This window comes from Antennarius striatus, chromosome 1 (genome assembly GCF_040054535.1).
Source record: "Antennarius striatus isolate MH-2024 chromosome 1, ASM4005453v1, whole genome shotgun sequence".
NCBI classification, from domain to species: Eukaryota; Metazoa; Chordata; class Actinopteri; order Lophiiformes; family Antennariidae; genus Antennarius; species Antennarius striatus.
Window position 1 is genome coordinate 2,217,786 of NC_090776.1, and position 23,637 is coordinate 2,241,422.

The window sequence follows — 23,637 nt, forward strand, 5'->3', positions numbered from 1 at the left end:
GCGTCATCACGAATGCTACGTGTCCGGTGTGTGTTTTACCCTCAGCCGAATAACCCCTGAGACTGAGTGTCCAACTCAACCACCGACTTTGTGTGTTTGTCCGTCCATCCACCAAATATCTGCACAACCGCTGCAGATAGAAAGATGAAACCAAAAGCACATTACTAGAGTGGCAAAGGGGACGAAAATGATGACCTTGAGAAAACTAGGTCAAGGTCAAGTTTCAATTTTTGCACATTTTTTCCTCACATACCTCAAGAACCGGATAGGATGGGAAGGTTGAAACAAAAGGCAATAACATAATATATAATCACAAAACAAAAAGCAATATTCAGGAAGCCAGAGCCACAAAAATGCGATGATGACCTTCACCTTTGGAAAACTAGGTCAAGGTCATGCTTGATATTACAATATAGAATTCATTCCTGCAACCATTATGAAAGTAGGTCAGAGTAAAATTTTGAATTCAGGGGTGTTGCGGGATGTTGCAGTCTCCAACTGCTTTGTTGCCTCTGCAACCAAGCTCCGGATAAGAGGATGGATGGATGAATGGATGGATGAGTGGATGGGTGGATGAATGGATGGATGAGTGGATGGGTGGAATTTGAGTTTACAAGAAAAGCATAACCACAGTGATGACATTATTACACATTCTTTCTCTCTGTGCAGGATACAGCAACGGATGAGGTCCTGGCATCTGTCACAGTTGGCGTACAAAGTGTTCTCAGTGAAGACAGTCCTCCGAAGGGTTCCGTGCATCTTCAGCCCATCTCAACTGCCATTGTACTTGAGGGAGGTATAGTCGTCAACAACATTAAAGACTTTCCTCGTGCAGTTTGCTTGTTGTTTGGACTTACATATACTTTGCATTTGGATTACCCAAAATGTATGGCAAATACATTCAAATTTATCCAGACTGTGATGCTTGGATTGGGGAACAAAACCCTCCCATCAAAACTGCTCACTCTAAAAAACAAGCTCTTGTAGCAGTAAAGTGTCATGAGGCATAAAGTAATATGGGGTAGCATTGAGAGACCAGTTAGAAACCCTTGTTGAGAGAAATGTTAAAAGAGAATGCACCTTGTTGTAAAATAAAATATGTTAGGCCGGTTTTGAAATGTCCTCATGGGCTACTTTGAGTTTTTTGAAATGGTGCAGCTTAATTTTTAGTTTCAATGGAATTTTTTTGCAGTGGTTACAATAAGATGTCCCTGTGGCTGCATTTATTTTCTCATTGTATTTTTATTGTTAAGTACTTTTTCATTTTTTTACTTTTTTTGCCAGTTTGAAAATAAATGTCACAATCCTTGTAAATGCTTTTTTTGGATTATTATACTTAACACAATATGTTTACAAAATTAAGTGTTATAATTGTTTATTGTCAGCATATTTTATTTTACAATGACCAGGTTGCTCTTCTGGCTGATGTGGGGTCTTCCTTCACCTCAAGGAAGAGGGACACTCATATCGTTGAGGATCCAGTTGGGTCTTGACAATGGTGGTTGCGATATGACTAACACTGACAACATGTCAGAGTTTAGAAGCTAAGACAAGAGTAACCACCACTATAAATGAAGAAGCCTCCTGTATTAGAGGTGAAACATCTTCAAGGAACTTTCTATAAATCCAGTGAGTTGATTTAAACAACTTTGGACCTACCAAACTGTGTGCTTTTGCCATGCCTTTGCTAATGCTGACAAACTAGAGTTGAACTCCTGAAGCTGTGGGGCGGCGTCAGCATTAGCCAGACCAAGCATAGGCAAACATGCCGTTGTCTTTCCACAGCTGACACCGCTCAGGTGTGTAGTTCTGGACCAGGGACAGCTTGTCGGACAGGAGAGCAGTGGCTTCTGGGTATTCTGGCCAGTCGTCAGTCATCTTGCCTGCAACACCGAGGTGGAGTCTCATCAGTTCTGTAATGAGCTCTGTATCGAGGTGAGAAAAATACGAACCAGTTCTGGCGAAGTTGATGAGGTGTTTGGTGATGAGCGCCGTGAACATCTTGTCGCCGTCAGAGAGGGGTTTCCCCATGAGGGGCTCCATCCATCCCAGGAAAGAAAAGATGTCCAGACAGTGGTAGGAGAAGATGCCTGGGAATGGCATGATACTCCAGTCGGTTTTGGCCGGGTGTGACGGCGTGTGGGTCACCACGTACCGGTACACTGGACTGTTAAGGGCCGCTGCAGATACAAGCAAGTTTAACCGAACCGCCTTGAAGGAACAACTAACTTGGTTCACTACGAAAAAACGTTCATGATTTCACCTGCTGCCCTCCAGGCCAGGTCGCTCAGGGGGCAGGTGGAGCTGATATCGGACAGCATGGTGGTCAAGGCCCTCTCTGGGCAGCGGTCTATGGTGGGGCAGGGGTCGGAGGATGGGTAAAGATCCAACGCCTGTTTGGGTAGACTCTCGTTGAAGGTTTTCAGCTTTTCTGTGTGGAGCAAAGACGGAATGAAGCAGATCACATGACCAGAGGGACAACACCACCAAACATACTGTCACAAATGTTACCTGTCACGTGCCACCGGTAGTCCTCCCAGGTCCACATGGTGATGTTGTCAACAGGAGGACTGTAGAGGAAATGAAGGCGGTTGGGTTTGAGTCTGGTAACAGGTGATTGGTGGTGAAAGCTGGAGCAGGTGAGTTCTTACCTGTAGTCGCTCTCCTGCGCTGTTGACCCGACAACAAAAGGAACGTCGCTATAGTCTAACTTCTTCTCCCAAACCTCAAAAGGTGGAGCTTGAATGACGTACCCGTCCACCACTGGAAGCGAACCAACAAAGAGATCTTTGGTGGGGAGATCACCCAGGGCATCCTTTGCCCAGTAGGGGTACTCCTTCCACGGGATGGCCTGGAGGGAACAAAGAAGTCTCAGTAGTGATTTGGTGATTTCTGTGTTTGACAGACTTTATTTTATTGACCTGTAGGATCTGCGTGATGGAGAGGTGGCGAAGGCAGGCCAGATCTCTGCAGCCTGTGTTCCTCAGGAATACCAGATTGTCCTTCTCAACCTGCTGGAGCGTTGCCGTGTAGACGTATGAGCCACTCATGTCCACCACGGCCCGGAAGAGTCCCTTCGCCAGTGGAGACATCATCATAGTCCAGACCGACGTACCGCCTTCAAGTGAATGAAAGCAGACCGTCAGAGCAGTGATCCCTCTTCCTCAGTTCTGTATATTCAAGCTTAGAATGAACAGGAAATCAGAAAATAATCATCCATTCATCCAGCTGTCTACAACCGCTAGCTGGAGCCGCAGAACAACAGTCTAAGCAGGGATGTTCATACTTCCCTATCCCCAGACACCTCAACTAGCTCCTCTGGGAGGATCCCAGGGTGTTCCCGGGCACGCCGAGAGATATAGTCACCCCAGCATGTCCTAGGACTTCCCTGTGGTTTCCTCCTGGTAGGAGATGCCTGGAACACCTCCCCACTATTCTGTACCCCAACCAGGGACTCTTAATCAGAAAATCCTGTTTTTGTTTTCACACCTGAACTCTGTCCAAGTATGGTGACCTTCTCAGGATCTCCTCCAAACATGTGGATGTTCCTCTGGACCCACTTCAGAGCCGCGATCTGGTCCATGAAGCCATAGTTCCCTGCGGAAGTGGAAGTATAGATTAATGTTTGATGGTACCAGGCTTTCTTTCATGTAAACACTTTCAAAGCCTGAGAACCACCTTCAGATACACAATTGTCCTCGACATCAACCTGAGGTGTTGGTTGGAGAACCTTCTCTCAGAATCTCCAGAGCCATGAAGCCAAAGGCGTTGAGTCTGTAGTTGAAGCTGACGTAAACCACCCCTGTGTTGGCAGCAAGCTTCTCTGTGGGCCTGTAGCCGTCTTCTCCTCCACTGAACATCTGAAGTGACCCCCCATGGAAGAATACGATGACGGGCAGCTTGGTGTCAGGCTGCAGGGTGGGCGTCCACACATTGATGAAGAGGCAGTCCTCCTGGCCCATCACCTGCCCGGTACTCACTAACGGTTGAATCTGTGCACACACGCTACCAAAGCGGCTGGCATCCGTGATCCCCTTCCTACACCTTGGTTCAGTTGGGGGGGCCCAACGCAGGTCACCAACGGGGGGCGCAGCATAGGGCATGCCCTTAAAGGAGTAGGCGCCATCAATCTGAAGAAGATGGATTCAAAAGGGACGTGAAATAACACCGGTAGATTAATGCGGTGTATATACGTACTGGAGTCTGTCCAAACTCACACGTCTTCCTCTAAACTCGCCACAGTCAGTCAACACATTGGCGCCGCCCGGTGGCGGCGTCTGGGCCATGCAGACCTGGTAGGCAGCGATGGAGAGGAGAGCAACTACGACAGAGCTGATGAGTAAGATGCAACGCCTGGAGACCACCAGCAGGGGGCTGACGTAGTGTCGATGATGGACGTACTGTAACTCCTCTCCTTCATTCATCTTGATTCTGGAAAACACAAAACTGAGATGAGTTGTGGGATGAGATCGTACCTTATTGACCCCGTGGGGGGAAATTATGTTTACATAGCCTATTAGTGAGGTGTACTGGGTCACTCCACCTCTAAGGGGCGCCACCGTGCGTCACCACACTTCCAATTAGAAGACACCAGTCACATGACGGGTGAAAGGGAGAGCAGATTTGTGTGTAAGTTATGTCCAATGTTTATGTTGGTGTTCTGTTGGAAGTCCTTGATCCAGATGACACCACCTGAGAGTCAACAATAGGTGTCAGCGAAGGGCTGGGCTCCCCATTGTCCCACCCAAGAACACATTAACAGTAGTGCTGGTTGCAGAGAAGGTACCATTGGCTACCAACCACAGCCCCCACTTTCCCATAAAGGTCACGGGATAGGATCGGAGTGTGCGAGTGCAAAGACGCAAACAATGTAGAAACACGAGTGCAGTGAAGCTTCAGGGATCAAGATCCCTTCTGGTCAATCAGAAATCAATGAACGTTGAGCCTGCGGGCGGTTCAACATTCAAACACAAATGAACCTCTGACAGCATTCTGCTTACCTGAGGCGCAAACTTTCTTACACAGCTGAGCTCTTGGACGTTGGGCGCGTGGGAGAATGGCTGGACACTCGAACCCACTCAGGACGGTATGCTGGAGGAGACGTTTATTCAGACGTTGACTGAACACAGAAGTGAGTTTTCCTCCATTCCATTTAACTTCTCGACAATCCGTCCGGACGGGGTTGTGAACATTCCAGACAGGCGGAGTCAGTGAACGCATCTCAGTGGAACTAAACCACCTGTGGGTTGGGTAAGCTTCTATTCTTTAAATGGAGGAGAATGAAGTGTTGAATGTTTCAGTAAATATCCTGTTTCTAAAATACTTTCCATCTTCATCGAAGTGAAGAGGAGGAGGAGACAAAACACCACAAAGATCAATCTCTCAGCAGCAGAAGAAGGTGGTGGCCTCTGCTGTAGATGAAGAGATGAAGGTGGATGGATTTTAAGGGTTATCAGCATGTTGCATATCGACCCCCCGAGTGCATTTCTTACAAAACGTTCAAGGTTGAGGTTGAGGGCAAGAGTTCCCAACGCCCAATCCAGATGAAGCACCGAGAATTGTAGTAAATGAGAGGTAGGTTGACTTTTTAGGATGCACAAATAATGAAAGTAAATTTAAAAAAAGGGTTGTTGCTATTTACTAGACAGATAATTGCGATACGAATTTTTGCAATCAGAAAACTGGACCATGTTGCCCTCTAACCCTCAGAGCACTAAGTGAACAGACTATTAAACTATTCATTCTTCTTCCATATAATTTTAACAAAACTCAAATATGGTTTCTACCAGTGTAGAGGCTTCATTACCACATCCACAACCAAGCACCTTAAGGGAATGGGAGGACAGACCTTCCGTCAAATCGCTGTCAGATACTGCCGAACGACACAGCAGATGGCTATGTAAAAAAGAGAAAGGACCCGAACTGGGCTCCAAAATTACCATTCAGGGGTAAAAGCAGGGGGGGTACACATGGGACACTCAGTATCACCGTTGAGCCCTCTGGAGGTGTCTTTGTTCGACCAACAAAATACCAGGGAAAGAAGGTGCCAACCGGAAGATCCCAGTGAAGCACTTACCCCCAGCCCCCACCCAATCAATACCCAGTGCTGATCAGTCTCAGGGATTGTACTCTATAGTCCTCTGAGCTCATCTTTAAAGAAAATTAAAACTATGACACCTGGAGACGGGTTCAAAGCAGGAAATGATTCTTCAAACAAAAACCATCACAGAAAAAGACTGCGTTTTATTGCATGTGCAAAGAAAACATGATCAAATCATACTCTAAAGTGCAAATCAAGCGTTAGTAATACAGTGCCCCCTCACCCATTCACGCATCAACGCTCACGACTTCACCTCATCGCTGATTTTTGGTAGGTCGTCACATGATACCGTACCCACATTCTATTGGCAGGCGGCATCCGGAAGCGTGCTACATTCTGTGAGTATGGGAATGCAACCCACTTCCGTGAGACACAAAAGTTCTTTAAACAGTCTATCAGATTATGGGAAAAGGTAATAAAGATTACAAGGTGGTTTAATATCAGTATGGGGAGGGTTCATAAACGTTTGAAACACCGTATATAACAAGATAGTTTGTCGCTATATCGAATTCGTTATTCGCTTGTGGTTCCTGGAACATATCAACCGCACTGTATCTGCCCACATCATGGAGCCAGGCATGGACCGAGGGCCTGTCAGCGAGCACCTGGTGGCAGACCACCCGCAAGGCAGACCAATAGTTTTTCTGTGTGAACTGCCAGGGGGGTCACAATGGAGAATTGGGGCAGCAGGAGCAGGATTGCAGTTGCTTTATCGTACTGTTACAACAAAGAAGCAGCTAAGTTGAGAGGCAAAGCTCTCCATCTACCGTTCAATCTTCATTCCTACCCTCACCTGTGGTCATGAGCGATGGGTCATGACCGAAGAAACGAGATTGCGGATATAAGCAGCAGAAATGGGTTTTCTCAGGTGGGTAGATGGTATCTCCCTTAGAGATAGGATGAGAAACACTGCTATTTGTGAGGGGCTCAGAGTAGAGCCGCTGCTCCTTTGCATGAAATGGAGTCAGCTGAGGTGGTTTGGGCATCTGGTGCGGATACCTCCGGGGTGCCTCCCTAGGGAGCTGTTCCTGGCAAGTCCATCTGGGACGAGACCTCTGGGGAAGACCCAGGACCAGGTGGAGTGATTATATCTCAACACTGGCCTGGGAACGCCTTGGGATCCCCCAGTCAGAGCTGGTGGATGTGGCAGGGGAAAGGAAAGTTTGGGGCTCCCTGTTGAAGCTGCTGCCCCCGCGACCCGACTACGGATGAACTGATGAATATGGATGGATGGATTATTCTTGTGTTACAAAACTTTCCAAGGTGTGTGTTTCTGTCATGCTAATGCTAATGCTAGCAAACTAGCGTTAAACTGCTGAAGCTGGGAGGTGTGGAGGGTGTCAGCGTTAGCCCACCCAAGCGTAGGGAAGCATGCCGTTGTCCTTCCACAGCTGACACCGCTGAGTTGTGTAGTTCTGGACCAGGGACAGCTTGTCGGACAGGAGAGCAGTGGCTTCTGGGTATTCTGGCCAATCATCGGTCATCTTGCCTACAACAAAGAGGCGGAGCCTCATTAGTTACGAGTTTGTTTGCTCTCTCTGTGTGGAGGTAAGAGAAACACAAACCAGTTCTGGCAAAGTTGATGAGGTGTTGGGTGATGAGCCCCATGAAAATCTTGTCACCATCAGATGGGGGTTTCCCCATGAGGGGTTCCATCCATCCCAGGAAGGAAATGATGTCCAGACAGTGGTAGGAGAAGATGCTTGGGAACGGCAAGAAATTCCAGGCGGTGTTGACTGGGTGTGACGGCGTGTTGGTCACCACGTACCGGTACACTGGACTGTTAAGGGCCGCTGCAGATACAAACAGGTAAATCCAAACCCCCTTGAAGGAAGAGCTGATTTAGTTCACTGTGAAAAAGGTTCATGAGTTTACCTGCAGCCCTCCATGCGAGGTCATTGAGGGGGCAGGTGACCCTGATGTCAGATGCCATGGTGGTCAAGGCCCTCTCTGGGCAGCGGTGTTTGGTGGGGCAAGGGTCAGAGGATGGGTACAGAGCCAACGCCTGTTTAGGGAGATGCTTGTTGAAGGTCTTTAGTTTTTCTGTGTGGAGCAGAGAGGTCATGAAGCAGGTCACATGACCAGAGGGACAAAAACACCAAACATACTGTCACAAATGTTACCTGTCACGTGCCACCGGTAGTCCTTCCAAGTCCACATGGTGATGTTGTCAGCAGGAGGGCTGTAGAAGAAATGGAGGCGGTTCAGTTTGATCCAAGTACAAGTAAACGATGGTGAAGCCTGGAGTAGGTGAGCTCTCACTTGAAGTCGGTTTCTTGGGCTGTTGACCCGACAACAAAAGGAAAGTCGCTAAAGTCTAACTTCTTCTCCCAAACCTCAAAAGGTGGAGCTTGAAGGACGTACCCGTCCACCACTGGAAGCGAACCAACAAAGACATCTTTGGTAGGGAGGTCAAACAGGTCGTCCTGAGCCCAGTAAGGGTACTCCTTCCACGGGATGGCCTGGAGGGAACAATGACGTGATTTGGTGATTTCAATGTTTGACATATCATATTTTCTGGACTATTTGCCGTCCCACAGTATAAGTCTTATCAGCCAAAAAATGCATAACTAAGAAAGCATACTGTATCTAAGAAGCACTGAACTAGAATTCCAGTTTTTTAGGGGAAAATTAATTTGAAACACAGTAACACATTCAAACAACCCCACTAGGAGTGGATTTGTTCAGTTGGGACAAGTTGTTGGTTCTGTTGCCATGTCTTGGTTAAACAGAGAAAGTCTAGCTTACGGTTGTTGAGGTTGTACTAAATGAGACCTCCCTTATCTCTAAGTGAGCAGATGTTGTGCAGAGGGAACATGAGTGTGGTGTTGTCGCAACTGGTGTTGGTGCTAGCTGACTGAGCTAGGTGGACTAACATGATGTGGCCAAGAAGTTGGCTGGTGGATTGTGGACGGTGTCCAGAGCTGGACCAGATGGACTTTATTGCTGCTGATCTTCTGTGGTGGAGATTCTGACAGGACTCTTGGTGGATGTGTTGTTGGAGGGTGATGTCTGGCTGGAGGTTGAGTGCTGCTGGCGCTGGTCCAGGCAGGTGATAGCAAGGATGAGTACTGGAGCAAACCCATCACTAGCAGGTGAACAGGCAAGAAAAGGAGCCAGACCATAGGAACCAATGTATGTCCTATCGGCCCACATTGTTGACAAGGACTCAGATGGCATCAGCCTCCATGTAAATGGCACGTGACGCTCAAACTTCGGCTGGGATTGAACAGGTAAGCTAGCGCTGGTTTGGGCTCGCACAGACTGTAGTGCTAGTAGATTATAAAAGTATTCCAGTCTGTGCCGGCAGATCGCAAAGCTGGCACAGACTCCGATTAGGCCATAAAACCATGAAATTGTTTCAAAGGTTAAAACTTGAAGCTGACCGGCGAGCAGCGGCAGCAAATTGCACCAGCACTCACTCGTCAGCTGAAACAGAAGTGATATGAACAATTATTCAGATAACTATAGCATAAACAACATAATATAACTTGTTCACCAAACTCTTGATCTCGCTCCAAATCAGTAAATCCTTTGAAATCCTCATCCTCTCTATCTCTTTTGCGCAACTCCATCAACCCTGGAAGTCAACAGTTTTTGGGACATTATTGTTTGTGCTCCGATAGAGAAGCAGTTGCATTACATGGAGCGGTAACGCCACGAAGATCCTCCCGCAAAGTCATGCATATGTCATCACCTTGGCAACTACCTGGGCATGGTTGCATAACTACACCTTTGACAGCATCTCCTTGTAGCATGTTGTTCAAGCACTCATTTGTGAACTTTTTCCTCTAGTTGTGACTATCTAGCTTCAAGCCTGATTTTTTATTTTCTTCAATTTTACATTGTTTGATCACAGATTGCCGGTCCCTCACAAGTTTCTTGCTCATTCAAAACTTTCATTCTGCTGCTTGATTATAATGTTTGGCCGCATATTTCACTACTTGCAGCTCGTAATTTGTGATGTGATTTTCTTTTTGGAGGCATTTGTATTCAGTTTTGCTCAGTTTACTTTATAAGGTGATGTTTCAAGTTTAAGTTTTCAGTGGTACAGGTGTAACAGTAGCAGATACTAGCACAAAATCCCTGAACCCCATCTTGCAACTGTCAGTGTGAAAATGACAACCGTTAAATTATATATTTTAATATACAAGTTGCATCTGAGTATAAGTCGCAGGACCAGCTAAACCATGAAAAAAAAGTGTGACTTATAGTTTTGAAAATACGGTGCTTGACTCCATCTGCGTGATGGAGAGGCGGCGAAGGCAGGCCAGATCTCTGCAGCCTGTGTTCCTCAGAAACCACAGGTTCTCCTTCTCAACCTGCTGGAGTGTTGCCGTGTAGACGTATGAGCCACTCATGTCCACCCCAGCCCAAAAGAGACCTTTCGCCAAAAGAGACGTCATGAAAGTCCACAGCGATGTGCCGCCTTTGACGGAATGAAAGCATACCATCAGAACGCTGGTCCTTCCTCCTCCTCTGTTGTTTAAGTAAAAAACTAATCCAGCGCCCAAAATAATAAATGTAAAAATCATCCCCAACGAGAAAATCCAGTTTTTGTTTTCACACCTGAACTCTGTCCGAGTATGGTGACCTTCTTAGGATCTCCTCCAAATGCATGGATGTTCCTCTGGACCCACTTCAGAGCAACGATCTGGTCCATGAAACCATAGTTCCCTACGGAGGTGGAGGTGCAGATTAGCATATGATGCTGCCACATTTTCTTTCACCTGAGAACTGCCTCCAGACACACATGCTGTCCTCGACACCAACCTGAGGTGTTGGTTGGAGAACCTTCTCTCAGTATCTCCAGAGCCATGAAGCCAAAGGCATTGAGTCGGTAGTTGAAGCTGACGTAAACCACCCCCGTGTCGGTGGCGAGTTTCTCCGTGGGTCTGTAGCCGTCTTCTCCTCCACTGAGCATTTGAAGTGACCCCCCATGTAAGTAGACAATGACGGGTAGCTTGGCGTCAGGCTGCAGGGTGGGGGTCCACACGTTGATGAAGAGGCAGTCCTCCTGGCCCATCACCTTCCCCGTACTCGCTAATGGCTGGATCTGTGCACACATGCTACCAAAGTGGCTGGCATCCGTGATCCCCTTCCTGCACTTTGGTTCAGCTGGGGGGGCCCAACGCAGGTCACCGACGGGGGGTGCAGCATAAGGCATGCCCTTAAAGGAGTAGGCGCCATCAATCTGTAGAGGATGGATTCAAAAGGGACGTGAAATAAAACCGATAGACTAATGCCATATAAATGAGACCTTAGCTCAGCTTTAGTGTTAGCTGCTCATAGAACATTCATAGCTTTAGAACAGCTTTGCAGACATACGTCTTTGAATACAATGTGGAGTCTGTCCAAACTCACGTGTCTTCCTCTAAACTCGCCACAGTCAGTCAGCACATTGGTGACCCCAGGTAGCAGTAGACAGTGATGGAGAGGAGAGCGACTACGATAGAGCTGATGAGGAAGATGTAACATCTGGAGACCACGAGGGGGGGTTTCACATAATGTTGATGATGGATGTAATGCGACTTCTTCCCTTCTTCCTGCTCGTTCATCTTGACTCTGGAAAACACAAAACTGAGGAATGAAGTTCCATTAAAGAAAAAGTTCATCAAAGTAATATTACACTTTCCATCCTCCAGCTTCAGACATGTAGGATTTCTTACAATGGGATGATCACTGAGAATAAATTGTTGGGCGTAAAGGACATCCTGCTCGTTGGGTCACTGCTCCCGTCGGTGGTACATAAACCAGATCTGTCAGGCTCCTGACTGACTTAAACACTAAATTATTAAGTGTCACCCTTGATCGACCACCTTATCCTGATAGGTGAGTTGAGTGCCCGGATGTTCCTTGGAGCTATATTGTTGGGGGGTTTATGCTACTGGTAGGGTCTCCCATTACCAACATGTCTTAGGTGAAGGGACAAAATAAGAAAAGTTAAGAAACCCCAATGAATAAAACAAATACAGGACCATGACATTGCCCAATATGGTGCAACCGAAGCCCTTCGCTGGCGCCAGGCCCCAGGATAGAACTTGTATACAAGCGCCTGGTGGCTGGGTCTCTGGTTAGGCTCAGTCCAAAAGGATAATGGCCCTATCCCTGGACAATGAGAATGGCTCTTGGGAATTGGAATGTCACCTTGGTAAGGAGGGGTGGAGCAGGAGCTTGTGAGGGAAGCTGAAAGATACGGTCTAGAAATATTTGGGCCCCCCGCCACCCACAGCTTGGGATCTAGAACTCAAGTCTTTGAGAGGGCTGGGCTCTCCACTTTTCTTGTGTTACTTCTCTTGAATCATGGAACCCTCCGTCAACAAGGCTTCTCCCAGATCCCGCAAGACATTGGGGACATTGAGTCAGAGTGGACCTTGTTCTCCACCTCCATTGTCAAAGCAGCCACTTGCAGCTGAAGTCGTAAGGTCTCCGGTGTCTGTCGCGGCGGTAACCCCCGAGCCCAGTGGTGGACACCGGAAGTAAGGGATTATGTCAAGCTGAAGAAGGAGTCTTATCGAATCTTGATGAATCGTGTCTGGGAGAAATTCGAGGAGGCAATGGGGAATGGGGATCGGATTGGAGGAAGCAGAGGCTGAGGTCTCAGAGGTGGACTTGTCCATCACCTGAGCTGAAGTCACAGATGTGGTTGCCAAGCTCCTCTGACAGGGCACTGGGGGTGGATGAGATTCTCCCTGAGTACCTCAAGTCTCTAGATATATCGGGATTATCTTGGTTGACACGTCTCTGTAATATCACTTGGCAATTACATGGACAGTACCTCCGGATTGACAGATTGGGATGGTTTGTCCCCCTTTTCAAGAAAGATGACTGGGGGGTGTGTTCCAACTACAGTGGATCACTCTCCCCAGCCTCCCGGGGAAAGTCTATTCCAGAGGTCAGGGGGACACAACGTTGAAACATGAGAACAACAAACCTTCACAGTTCAGGGTCAGTATTAATTATTAAATTCATCAAATAATTAACTAATCCTTCAATCAATCAGTCAATAATTGATTAATTAACAAACTGTTAAGTAGTTATAAATAGCTAATTAATAATTAAGTAATTAATTCTCCGGGTGGTCCAGTGCTGAAATTCAAACAAACCTCTGACGCTCTGAGGCTCAAACGTCCTCGCGTGGCAGATCTCGTGGACTGGAGCTGGAGACTCGAACCCACTCAGGACGTTTCTACTGGAGGAGACGTTCGTTCAGATGTTCAGTCGTCCTGGACCTGGACAAACCATGAGGGTTTCTTCTGGACGGGGGTTGTGACCCAAACTGGATGAAATCACAAATCTGAACAGCTGAGACTGGTCAAAACGTTCCAGACAGGTGGAGTCAGTGAACGCATCTCAGTGGAACTAAACCATCTGTGGGTTGGGCCAGTTTTTATTCTTTAAATGGAGGAGGAGGAGAATGAAGTGATGATTGTTTCAGTAAATATTCTGTTTCTAAACTGCTTTACATCTTCATCGAGGTGAGGAGGAAGAGACAAGGAACTACGGAGGGCGATCTCTCAGCAGCAGAAGAAGGTGGAGGCCTCTGCTACAGATGGAGAGATGAAGGTGGAGGATGTAGAGAAGGCCACGGATCCGTTCATTTAATCTGAAGCCAGGATGAAGGTAATCCCTACATTCACTGTAAAAAAAAAAATCCTTTACGGTTATGAAAACAATTTGAATCTACATTTTCTCCAGATTAGACTGAATTGATTTAAGGGTTATCAGCATGTTGCATATTGACCCCCCCAGAGTAGCAGTTCTTACAGAACCTTCAACGCAGATGAAGCACAGATAGTTGTAGTAAGTGAGAGGTAGGCTGAATTTCTAGGATGCACAAATAATGAAAGTAAATTTAAAAAAAAAGTTGTTGCAATTTACTAGAGATAATTGCAATACGGATATTTGCAATCGGAAACTGGACCATGTTGCCCTCTAACCCTCAGAGCACTAGGTGAACAGACTAGTTAAAGGGATGTGTCTAATACCAGGATAGGTAATCAGGTGAGTACGTACAGGTAAGATACCGCTCAGGGTAGGGGAAATACGACATTTTATAACTTTGACCTTACAACTGGAGGGGTCATGGTCCGATCAAAACACAATGGACGATGCCCACCCGAAGACACCAGTGAAGCACCTACCCCCAGCCCCCACCCACTTAATACGGAGTGCTGATCAGTCTAAGGGATTGTGTTCCACAGACCCCTGAGCTCAACTTTAAAGAAAGTTTAAACTAAATCTGCGACACCTGGAGACGGGTTCAAAGCAGGAAATGATTCTTCAAACAAAAACATCACAGAAAAAGAGAAAAGTTTTATTGCGTGTGCAAAGAAAACGTGATCAAATCTTACTCTTAAGTGCAAATCAAGCGTTAGTTATATCTAAGAAGATAGATTTGGTTTCTGTTCACATCTGGAATAAAAAATAATTCAAATGTCGACTGAGACTGAAGGAGAGTAGAAAGACTTTTGACTTTCTGAATACGCATTAAAGTTACGACTCAGCAGGACGACCTAAATAAACTTCCTGTGACTCAGCAGTCTGTCGTGAAGTGTCCAACGTTATCCTTGGATGACAAATTCCCCTGAGGTCCCTTTAAATCTGCATCCCAGCCCAGCGCGCCGGGTCGGGCTCTGAACTTACTAAATATTTTTAATGTTAGCGTGGAGATGTAGCAGGTGTGGAAGCTAATGCGCCTTCCTTAGCTGCAGTGCCTGCTAATGCTTTAGCTTAAAGTTTGTCTTCTAGATGAAGCCGCACTTCGTGGGGGTTGGGGGCCCATCAACATCAGCTTCATTCTTCCTCCTCCAGACCTACTGCTGGTCCAGAAACCCCAGAAGGTCCAGCGTTAGCCCACCCACGCGTAGGCAAACATGCCGTTGTCCTTCCACAGCTGACACCGGTCAGCTCTGTAGTTTGGGACCAGGGACAGCTTGTCGGACAGGAGAGCAATGGCTTCTGTGTATTCTGGCCAGTCGTCGGTCATCTTGCCTGCAATACAGAAGCAGAGTCTCGTCCGTTATGAGTTCTGTAATGAGCTCTGTTTGGAGGTAAGAAAAACACAAACCAGTTCTGGCGAAGTTGATGAAGTGTTGGGTGATGAGCGCCGCGAACATCTTATCGCCGTCAGAGGGGGTTTTTCCCAGGAATGGTTCGATCCACCCCAGGAATGCAACGGTGTCCAGACCGTGGTAGGAGAAGATGCTTGGAAATGGAAAGAAATTCCAAGAGGTGTTGGCCGGGTTTGACGGCGTGTGGGTCACCACGTACCGGTACACCGGGCTGTCTAGGGCCACTGCAGATACAAACAGGTTGAACCGAACCGCCTTGAAAGAACAACTGACTTAGTTCACCATGAAAAAGGTTCATGACTTTACCTGCAGCCCTCCAGGCCAGGTGATTGAGGGGGCAGGTGACCCTGATGTCCGACCCCATGGTGGTCAAGGCCCTCTCTGGGCAGCGGTCTTTGGTGGGGCAAGGGTCAGAGGGTGGGTAAAGAGCCAACGCTCGTTTGGGTAGACTCTCGTTGAAGGTCTTTAGTTTTTCTGTGTGGAGCAAAGAGGTGATAACGCAGGTCACATGACCAGAGGAACAAAACTTCTGGCTACAAGTCGTGCTTTGGGCACAATACCCTTGGAAGTTTCTTTGAGACTACAGACCCTACAGATCAGAGACTACAAATCAGGCTTTAAACTTAAAGATAACAAACTGAAAATATTTTTCAAGAATCAACAACATATGGGACACAATCGTGAACGGAAACCAAATTTTTTCAACATTTTATATTATGTTTACAAATAAAAAACTGAAAAGTAGGACGTGCAAAAGTATTGGCCCCCTTTGAGTTAATACTTTGTACAACCTCCTTCTGCCGCAAGTCTTTTTGGGTATACTGTATCTCTAAGTTTTGCACATCTTGAGACAAATATCTGCCCATTCCTCCGTACCAAACAGCTCAAGTTCCTTAAGGTTAGATTGAGATCGAATCTGCACAGCAATTTTCAGGTCTTTCCACAGATGCTCTATTGGATTGAGGTCTTTTGCTTTTGCTTGGCCATTCTAACACCTTTATATGGTTAATTTTAAACCATTCCATTGTAGATTTGGCTTTACTTTTAGGATTATTGACCTTTTGGAAGGTGAACCTCTGCCGCATCCTCAGGTCTTTTGCAGACTCCAACAGATTTTCTGCCAGAATCGCCCTGTATTTGGCTCCATCCATCTTCCCAGTCCCTGCTGAAGAAAAGCCCCCCCAGAGCATGATGTTGCCACCACCATATTTGACTTTGGGGATGGTGTTTTCAGGGTGATGTGCAGTGTTACTCTTAAGCCAAACGTAACATTTCACATTCAGCCCAAAAAGTTCTATTTTGGTCTCATCTGACCAGAGCACCTTGTTCCACATGTCATCTGTGTCTCCATGTGGCTTCTTGAAAACTCCAAACGGGCCTTTTTATGGTTTTCTTTCAGAAATGTCTTTCTCCTGCCACTCTTCCATAAAGGCCATTTATGCAGAGTACGACCAATACTTGTCTTATAGACAGACTGTCCCACCTCAACTGTGTATTTCTGCAGGTCATTGCAGGTTATACCAGTTTTTGTTTTTCCTTGCAGCTTTGCCTGCCCTGCCTAAAACTCTTGCTTATGTTGAAAATCAACATTCTTGTTCTTAAATGTTACCTGTCCTGTCTTTAGCTTAAAAGCAGCAGAAGACACAGTGTCAGTACATACTCGGTGCTCTGTTTCAGTGGGTGTGACACCACCTTCCTTTGTGGGAGAATGCATCAGTTTTCCTGTACTCACCTCCTTGTCGTTGGTATTGTCCTGTTCATAGTCTGTATTTTGTTCACTATCTGCTGCAGTGCTTGTAACACCTTTCTCAGTTTCTATCTTTCTGTTAGAAACATCTGGCATGGCTTGCTTTACCTCATCCTGTGTATTTACCTTGCAAAGCCTAGATTGATGGACTCTAAGAAGTCCACTATGCCTTACAAATACAACAGCTCCATCAAGACCAATAACCACTCCGGGACCTTTCCACTCAGTGCAATCTGCACGTTTAGTGAATGAATGAGTTCACAATCTCAGAGGACTTTTTTGTCTTCACAATGTGTCCTGCACTGAAACGTGTGAAGTGATCAATGATGTGAAGATACCATATCCCTGGTTTTAACTCATGTACGTCCACTGCTACTGTCTCATTATACTGTGGAGCTAGAGGTAAGCCTACCGCGGGCCTGGGCTTAGTCTTGCTGTACCTCTGGCACATGTCACAGTCATGTACTATTTTTTTAGCATAGTGGCACATTCTTTATCGTTATTTCCAGAACTTTGAATGAGTCTCGGTAGTTGATCTGCTGATGCGTGGCCAAATTGCTTATGAAGTTTTAAGAGGACCTTATGTTTCTCATTTTCAGACATGTTTTCAGTAAACACACAAGAACTTCTTCTTCCGCCTGACTCTTGTCAGTGTCTTTGTCTCTAATGTCCACACAGTAGTGCCCGGAACCAGTGAACTCAAGACGTACCGGTTGCTTAAACATCTCCACCCTTTCATTTTTCAAGTCCAAAAGAGTTCCTGCCCTTTTCAGGGATGTTTTACTCAGCAGCAATGGAATATTAACTGGAACTACTTCAGCTTCAACATAGCATTTTATCTGTGCTATTTTAGCAGGTAGTTTCACTTTTCTTGTGAAATATACTATACAGGTAGTCGCCGACTTACGACCGCGATTGGGACCGACAGATCGGTCGTAACTCGACTTGGTCGTAAATCGACTCTTACGTAAAAATTAAATCCAGCAGCGCTGGTTCTTGGCTGGGGGTCGTCCGGATCGTCAGCTGGGGCAGCGTGTGGGTTGGTGGGAGCGGGACACGATCTTTTCATAATCATTGTGAGCTTTGTCTGAATTGTTCGTTTCTTTTTCTCCTCATAAATTTCACGATATGGACGGAAAGCATCGTTTGCCATCCGTTCAATCCTTGCAAATGTTTCTATGTTCTATGTCCATTTCTTCAAAGTGTGCACGGAGTTTATTTAACAGGGAAAAGCCTTCTGAAAAGCCTTTGGTGGTGAACATTTTTTCTGTTTCCTCCTCTTCTTTCTCTGCTTCTCTTCTCTCTTCTTCTTCCACTCTTTCTTCTTCCAGAGCGATCAGTTCTTCATACAGCGCGATCATTCGTGAGTTCTCCAAGGAGAGGTTTTTTGCCAGTTTCACTATTTTCTCTCGAATCTGATCAAGTTCTTCGTCACTTTCAAATCCAGCAGAAGAGTTCACGTAACGCTTGACAGTTTTTCCATACGCCATTCATACATTTCTCCGTCACAGCCTCCCAAGCAGCCCAGCCCATCAGCAGTGGGCTGGGCTGTTGATCTCAGTGTGACTGAACAGCGTGTGTGCGCCGTGGGGACTGGAGAGAGCGCGGGAGGCTCAGAGCGTGAGTACTGTGGCTGGAGGGAATGCCCCGCCCTACCCGGACATTGTGGTCGTAAAGTCGATCGGTCGTAAGTTGCACAGGTCGTAAGTCGGCGACTACCTGTATTTGCATCTCCAAAACGAAATGGTCTGCAGCTGTGTACTTCACTTTGCAGCAGCTGACTTACTTGATCTTGGCTGAGGTCTATCCTGTAATTCCCATCTGATTGTATCTCTGTTTGAAATCCATAATGTAGTCCGTCATGGACACAACACTGTCTTTAGAAACGCCATCAAATTAGGAGTATGCCTCGTATGCTCGGTCTTTCTCCTCCTTTAGGAACACAGCGTCCAGCTTCGTTAACAATTTGGTCATACCGTCATCACTGCCCAGTTCGTCTGCAGGTATTTCCATGGCCGTCTCCCGGGCTCGTCCTTAAAGCGCCAAAGCCACGGCGAGCGCCTGTTTCTTTTTATCCAGCTCCGTGACTCGTCTCCAGACGCTGACTTTGTTTTTCCAACTCTTGTACGGCCTAGCTTCGTCGAACTTCAGCGGAACTCTACAATTAGCAACAATCCTCTGCTACCAATGTTAGACTTAATAAACACGACGTTTATATTTCTTCAGAACTTTATTCGCTCTTGACGTGAGCAACATAGGTCCGCCACGACAGCATCAACGTAACAGGTGCAACTGCCGCTCCCATGCATAAAGCCCCCCCACCTCATTTACCATAAAGCACCGAGTACAGGAGCAACATGTTAACAGAGACTATCAATCTGAAGGAGCTTTCACTTTTAGTTTCTTCCCCAATGAGGGAGTTGCTGATGTGATTAAGTGCTATGCAAATAAAAGTTGATTGATTGAAATGTTACCTGTCACGTGCCACCGGTAGTCCTCCCAGGTCCACATGGTGATGTTGTCAGCAGGAGGACTGTGGAGGAAATGAAGGCGGTTCACAAGCCTGGTAACAGGTGAACAGTGTTGAAAGCTGGAGCAGGTGAGCTCTCACCTGAAGTCGGTCTCCTGTGCTGTTGACCCGACAACAAAAGGAACGTCGCTGTAGTCTAACTTCTTCTCCCAAACCTCTAAAGGTGGAGCTTGAAGGACGTACCCGTCCACCACTGGAAGCGAACCAACTAAGAGACCTTTGGTGGGGAGGTCAAACAGGTCGTCCTGAGCCCAGTAGGGGTACTCCTTCCACGGGATGGCCTGGAGGGAACAAAGAAGTCTCAGTAGTGATTTGGTGACTTTAGTGTTTGACAGACTTTATTTTATTGACCTGTAGGATCTGCGTGATGGAGAGGCGGCGGAGGCAGGCCAGATCTCTGCAGCCTGTTTTCTTCAGGAACCACAGGTTGTCCTTCTCAACCTGCTGGAGCGTTGCCGTGTAGACGTACGAGCCGCTCATGTCCACCCCGGCCCGGAAGAGACCCTTCCCCAGTGGAGACGTCATCATAGTCCAGACAGACGTACCGCCTTTGAGGGAATGAAAGCAGACCGTCAGAACGATGGTCCCTACCTCTTCCACGTGAAGAGAAAGTCAGAAACTAATCCGGCGTTTAAAATAAAAAATGGAAATTCATTCCCAAGCCAGAAAATCATATTTTTGTTCCCACACCTGAACTATGTCCGAGTATGGTGACCTTCTTAGGATCTCCTCCAAAAGCGTGGATGTTCCTCTGGACCCACTTCAGAGCCGCAATCTGGTCCATGAAGCCATAGTTCCCTGTGGAGGTGGAGGTGCAGATTAACATTTGATGCTGCCACGCTTGCTTTCACCTGAGAACTGCCTCCAGATACACAATTGTCCTCGACACCAACCTGAGGTGTTGGTTGGAGAACCTTCTCTCAGTATCTCCAGAGCCATGAAGCCAAAGGCGTTGAGTCTGTAGTTGAAGCTGACGTAAACCACCCCCGTGTCGGCGGCGAGCTTCTCTGTGGGCCTGTAGCCGTCCTCTCCTCCACTGGACATCTGAAGTGACCCCCCATGGAAGAAGACGATGACGGGCAGCTTGGCGTCAGGCTGCAGGGTGGGCGTCCACACGTTGATGAAGAGGCAGTCTTCCTGGCCCATCACCTGCCCGGTACTCACTAACGGTTGAATCTGTGCACACACGCTACCAAAGCGGCTGGCATCCATGATCCCCTTCCTACACTTTGGTTCAGCTGGGGGGGCCCAACGCAGGTCACCAACGGGGGGTGCAGCATAAGGCATGCCCTTAAAGGAATAGGTGCCATCCATCTGAAGAAGATGGATTCAAAAGGGACGTGAAATAACAATAACAATATATACGTACTGGAGTCTGTCCAAACTCACATGTCTTCCTCTAAACTCGCCACAGCCAGTCAACACATTAGCGACACCCGGTGGCGGCGTCTGGGCAATGTATGCCAGGTAGGCAGCGATGGACAGGAGAGCGACTACGATAGAGGTGATGAGGCAGATGCAACGCCTGGAGACCACCAGCAGGGGGTTGACGTAATTTCGGTGACGGACGTACTGTAACTCCTCTCCTTCATCCTCCTGCACCAGGTAGCGGTACTCCGTCCTGGCCGGGACCAGGTACGGATCGTCATTCATCTTGAGTCTAGAAAACACAAAACTGGGGAATGAAGTTAAAAGAAAAGACTCTTCTCCCAATCAACAATCTAAGCAGGGATGCCCGTACGACACCTTCTCCAGCTCGTCTGTAGAGACCTTTGAGGAATACTTTGAGGATGCCCTCAAAGTATTCCTAAAAGTATTCTTTGAGGATACGACGGACGATTTGCCAAACTTTCTTTGACGCCAATCAGTAGTCCTCCGTGGCTTCCCGGAAGTCCTGCTAGAGGTTTTGCCTCCATGACCACTCGGGCTTCGGTATGCCTGGCCTACCTGTACTTGCCAGCTGCCTCTGGAGTCCCACAATTGATCAAGTCTCAATGAGACTCCATCTTCCGCTTGATGGCATCCCTTACGTTTCGTGTCCACCACCAGGCTCCAGAGTTGATACTGCGACAGGCACTGGAGACCTTGCGACCACAGCTCAGAGTGGTCAGTCCAGACTGACTTATTTTCCCCAACCTCCAGTGAGATCTGGGAGCAGCTCTTCTGGGGTGGGAGTTAAAGACCTCGCTGGCAGATCTTGCTGACAGAGGGTTCCATATACCTGTAAACGTTCCCAGCAGACCCTCAAAACATATTTGGACTTGTTATGTCTGTTCGGGCTCCCTCCCCTGCCAGCAGATCCAGTTCACAATTTTAAGGAAAACAACCTGGAGGTCATTCTGTCTTCTGCGAGACAGAACTTGTACATAGGCAAAACAAGTGCGATGCACGAGCATCTGAAAACAAAGAACATCGTGGCTCCTGACAATGATGAAGAGAAACCGTTGTCTCCGTAAGGTAACTGGCTAGTTAGCTGTCAATATTAGCGTAAACAGGGAGCTAACTTACTACTTAGTCATATAGCTGTAAACGTTAACATTAGTGATGAGGATTTATTTCATTAGCTTAGCACACAGATTTCATGTTTTCTGTAACGTTAATAATAATAACTTCTTAGTTACAGGTGCGGACCTCATTGTTACCATGTTAAATGCCAAAGTGCTCGTTGTAGAGAAGCTAACATTACAATGCTGCCCATAAAAAAGCTAGTGTTAGCTGCAGTGGTGGTTGTAGGAAAGCTAACATTAGCTACAGTGGTGGTTGCAGAGAAGCTAACATTAGCTATGGTGGTGGCTGAGGACCATTGCTGAGGAGCCAGATGGGTTTCAGCTATGGTTGTATGAATGTGAATAGCAGTACCACACCCCACAGGGTTGATAGGCTGGGACAAGACCAGACACCTTCAGAACTGGAGAAGCCTCTTGGATGAGAAGAGTAACGTCTTCAAGAAACTTTCTTAAAGTCCACTGGATGGATTTAAACAGCTTTGGATAACCACGATCTGTATCACTGAGAACCTACAGACATCTGGGGAAGCTAACGTTAGCTACAGTCATGGCCGCAGAGAAGCTAGCAACAGCGTTGTAGAAAAGCTAAGCTACTTGTTCTGACTGTAGATGTAAACCTTTAACCTTGGGGGTCCGAGGGGACCAGAGGACCTACTCCAGGGTCCAGTTGGGACCCAGTAGGACACGTTCTCTGGTCACCAACATTACAGGTTCTGCTGAAGTTCTAATTCGGTCTGACCTTTCGAATGTTTTCGATCAGAACATGTTAGCGTTTATCACGACGGAACGGAACGACCACTGGCAGACGGGTTGAGCAGGTAAAGGTAAAGGAGTTCCCGTCGGGATTTGTTAGTGGCACCCCCTGGTGGTGGACCCCAGTGTTACAGTCAATTTAAGGTCAGCGAGCAACACTGTGTATGTTTATCTGTGTGTGTGTGTGTGTGTGTGTGCGTGTGTGTGTGTGCGTGTGTGTGTGTGTGTGTGATGTTTTCAGCAGATACTGCTCGTTTCTCCACTAAACAGGTTGAACATGTTTGACCACGCCACCCCCATCCTGCCACCCCCATCCTGCCCCCCCCCCATCCTGCCCCCCCCCCCACACTTCCCCTTCAAGTTCACGCGGACAGGAAGGGCGCCCGCGCGCCTGCAAACACGCGAACAACTTAACAACACGAGCGCAGTGACGCTTCAGGTTTCACGGTCGCCTCCGGCCGATCAGTTAATCGATCATCAGTCAATAACAGTCGCGCCTGCGGGCGAACCTCTGACGTCACGGCTCTCTGTTTACCTTTCGGACGCAGACTGCCTCGCGCGGCTGAGCTCGTGGACGTGTGGCGCGTGTGGAGTTGGGGGGGGGGCTCGAGCCAAGTCAGGACGGTCCGCTGGGGGAGACGTTCGGTCTGACGTTCAGTCCGTCCCGGAGGCGGGGTTCCTTCTGACACCCCGTCGGTCCTAGACTCCGCCCCCCCCGCCCAGGTCATCTGGCGGGCGCGTCCATCCCCGGTTTGGACACGAGGGGGCGGAGACAAACCACGTGGGTTCCCGTTCGGATGGGGTCGTGACCCAAAAAGTGGATGAAATCCCGAATGTAAACAGCTCCCTGGATGTGACGTCACTTCCGGTCAGTTTTTAAGTTATTTACAGAGTTTTTGTTTCACAACATCCGGGACTGGAGGAGT

The 23,637-nt window shown here is 47.5% G+C and overlaps 2 protein-coding genes and 1 pseudogene across 2 annotated transcripts; all 3 read right to left on the reverse strand.

The window, feature by feature from the left end:
* Positions 1-1,719: 1,719 nt before the first annotated feature.
* LOC137596122 (para-nitrobenzyl esterase-like) lies at positions 1,720-5,011 on the reverse strand. The gene is made up of 10 exons (XM_068316465.1): positions 5,001-5,011; positions 4,218-4,431; positions 3,710-4,130; positions 3,490-3,597; positions 2,922-3,118; positions 2,652-2,851; positions 2,512-2,570; positions 2,264-2,431; positions 1,953-2,180; positions 1,720-1,883 (listed from the first exon to the last, which is right to left on the reverse strand). The coding sequence occupies exons 2-10, from the start codon at positions 4,422-4,424 to the stop codon at positions 1,741-1,743; spliced, it is 1,731 nt and encodes a 576-aa protein (XP_068172566.1). The 5' UTR covers positions 4,425-4,431; positions 5,001-5,011; the 3' UTR covers positions 1,720-1,740.
* A 2,139-nt stretch (positions 5,012-7,150) lies between these two features.
* LOC137599532 (para-nitrobenzyl esterase-like) lies at positions 7,151-11,658 on the reverse strand (annotated as a pseudogene).
* Positions 11,659-14,396: 2,738 nt separating this feature from the next.
* LOC137592349 (para-nitrobenzyl esterase-like) lies at positions 14,397-23,395 on the reverse strand. The gene is made up of 10 exons (XM_068310475.1): positions 23,247-23,395; positions 20,841-21,111; positions 20,345-20,765; positions 20,142-20,249; positions 19,803-19,999; positions 19,533-19,732; positions 19,396-19,454; positions 15,481-15,648; positions 15,171-15,398; positions 14,397-15,094 (listed from the first exon to the last, which is right to left on the reverse strand). The coding sequence occupies exons 2-10, from the start codon at positions 21,102-21,104 to the stop codon at positions 14,952-14,954; spliced, it is 1,788 nt and encodes a 595-aa protein (XP_068166576.1). The 5' UTR covers positions 21,105-21,111; positions 23,247-23,395; the 3' UTR covers positions 14,397-14,951.
* Positions 23,396-23,637: the final 242 nt, after the last annotated feature.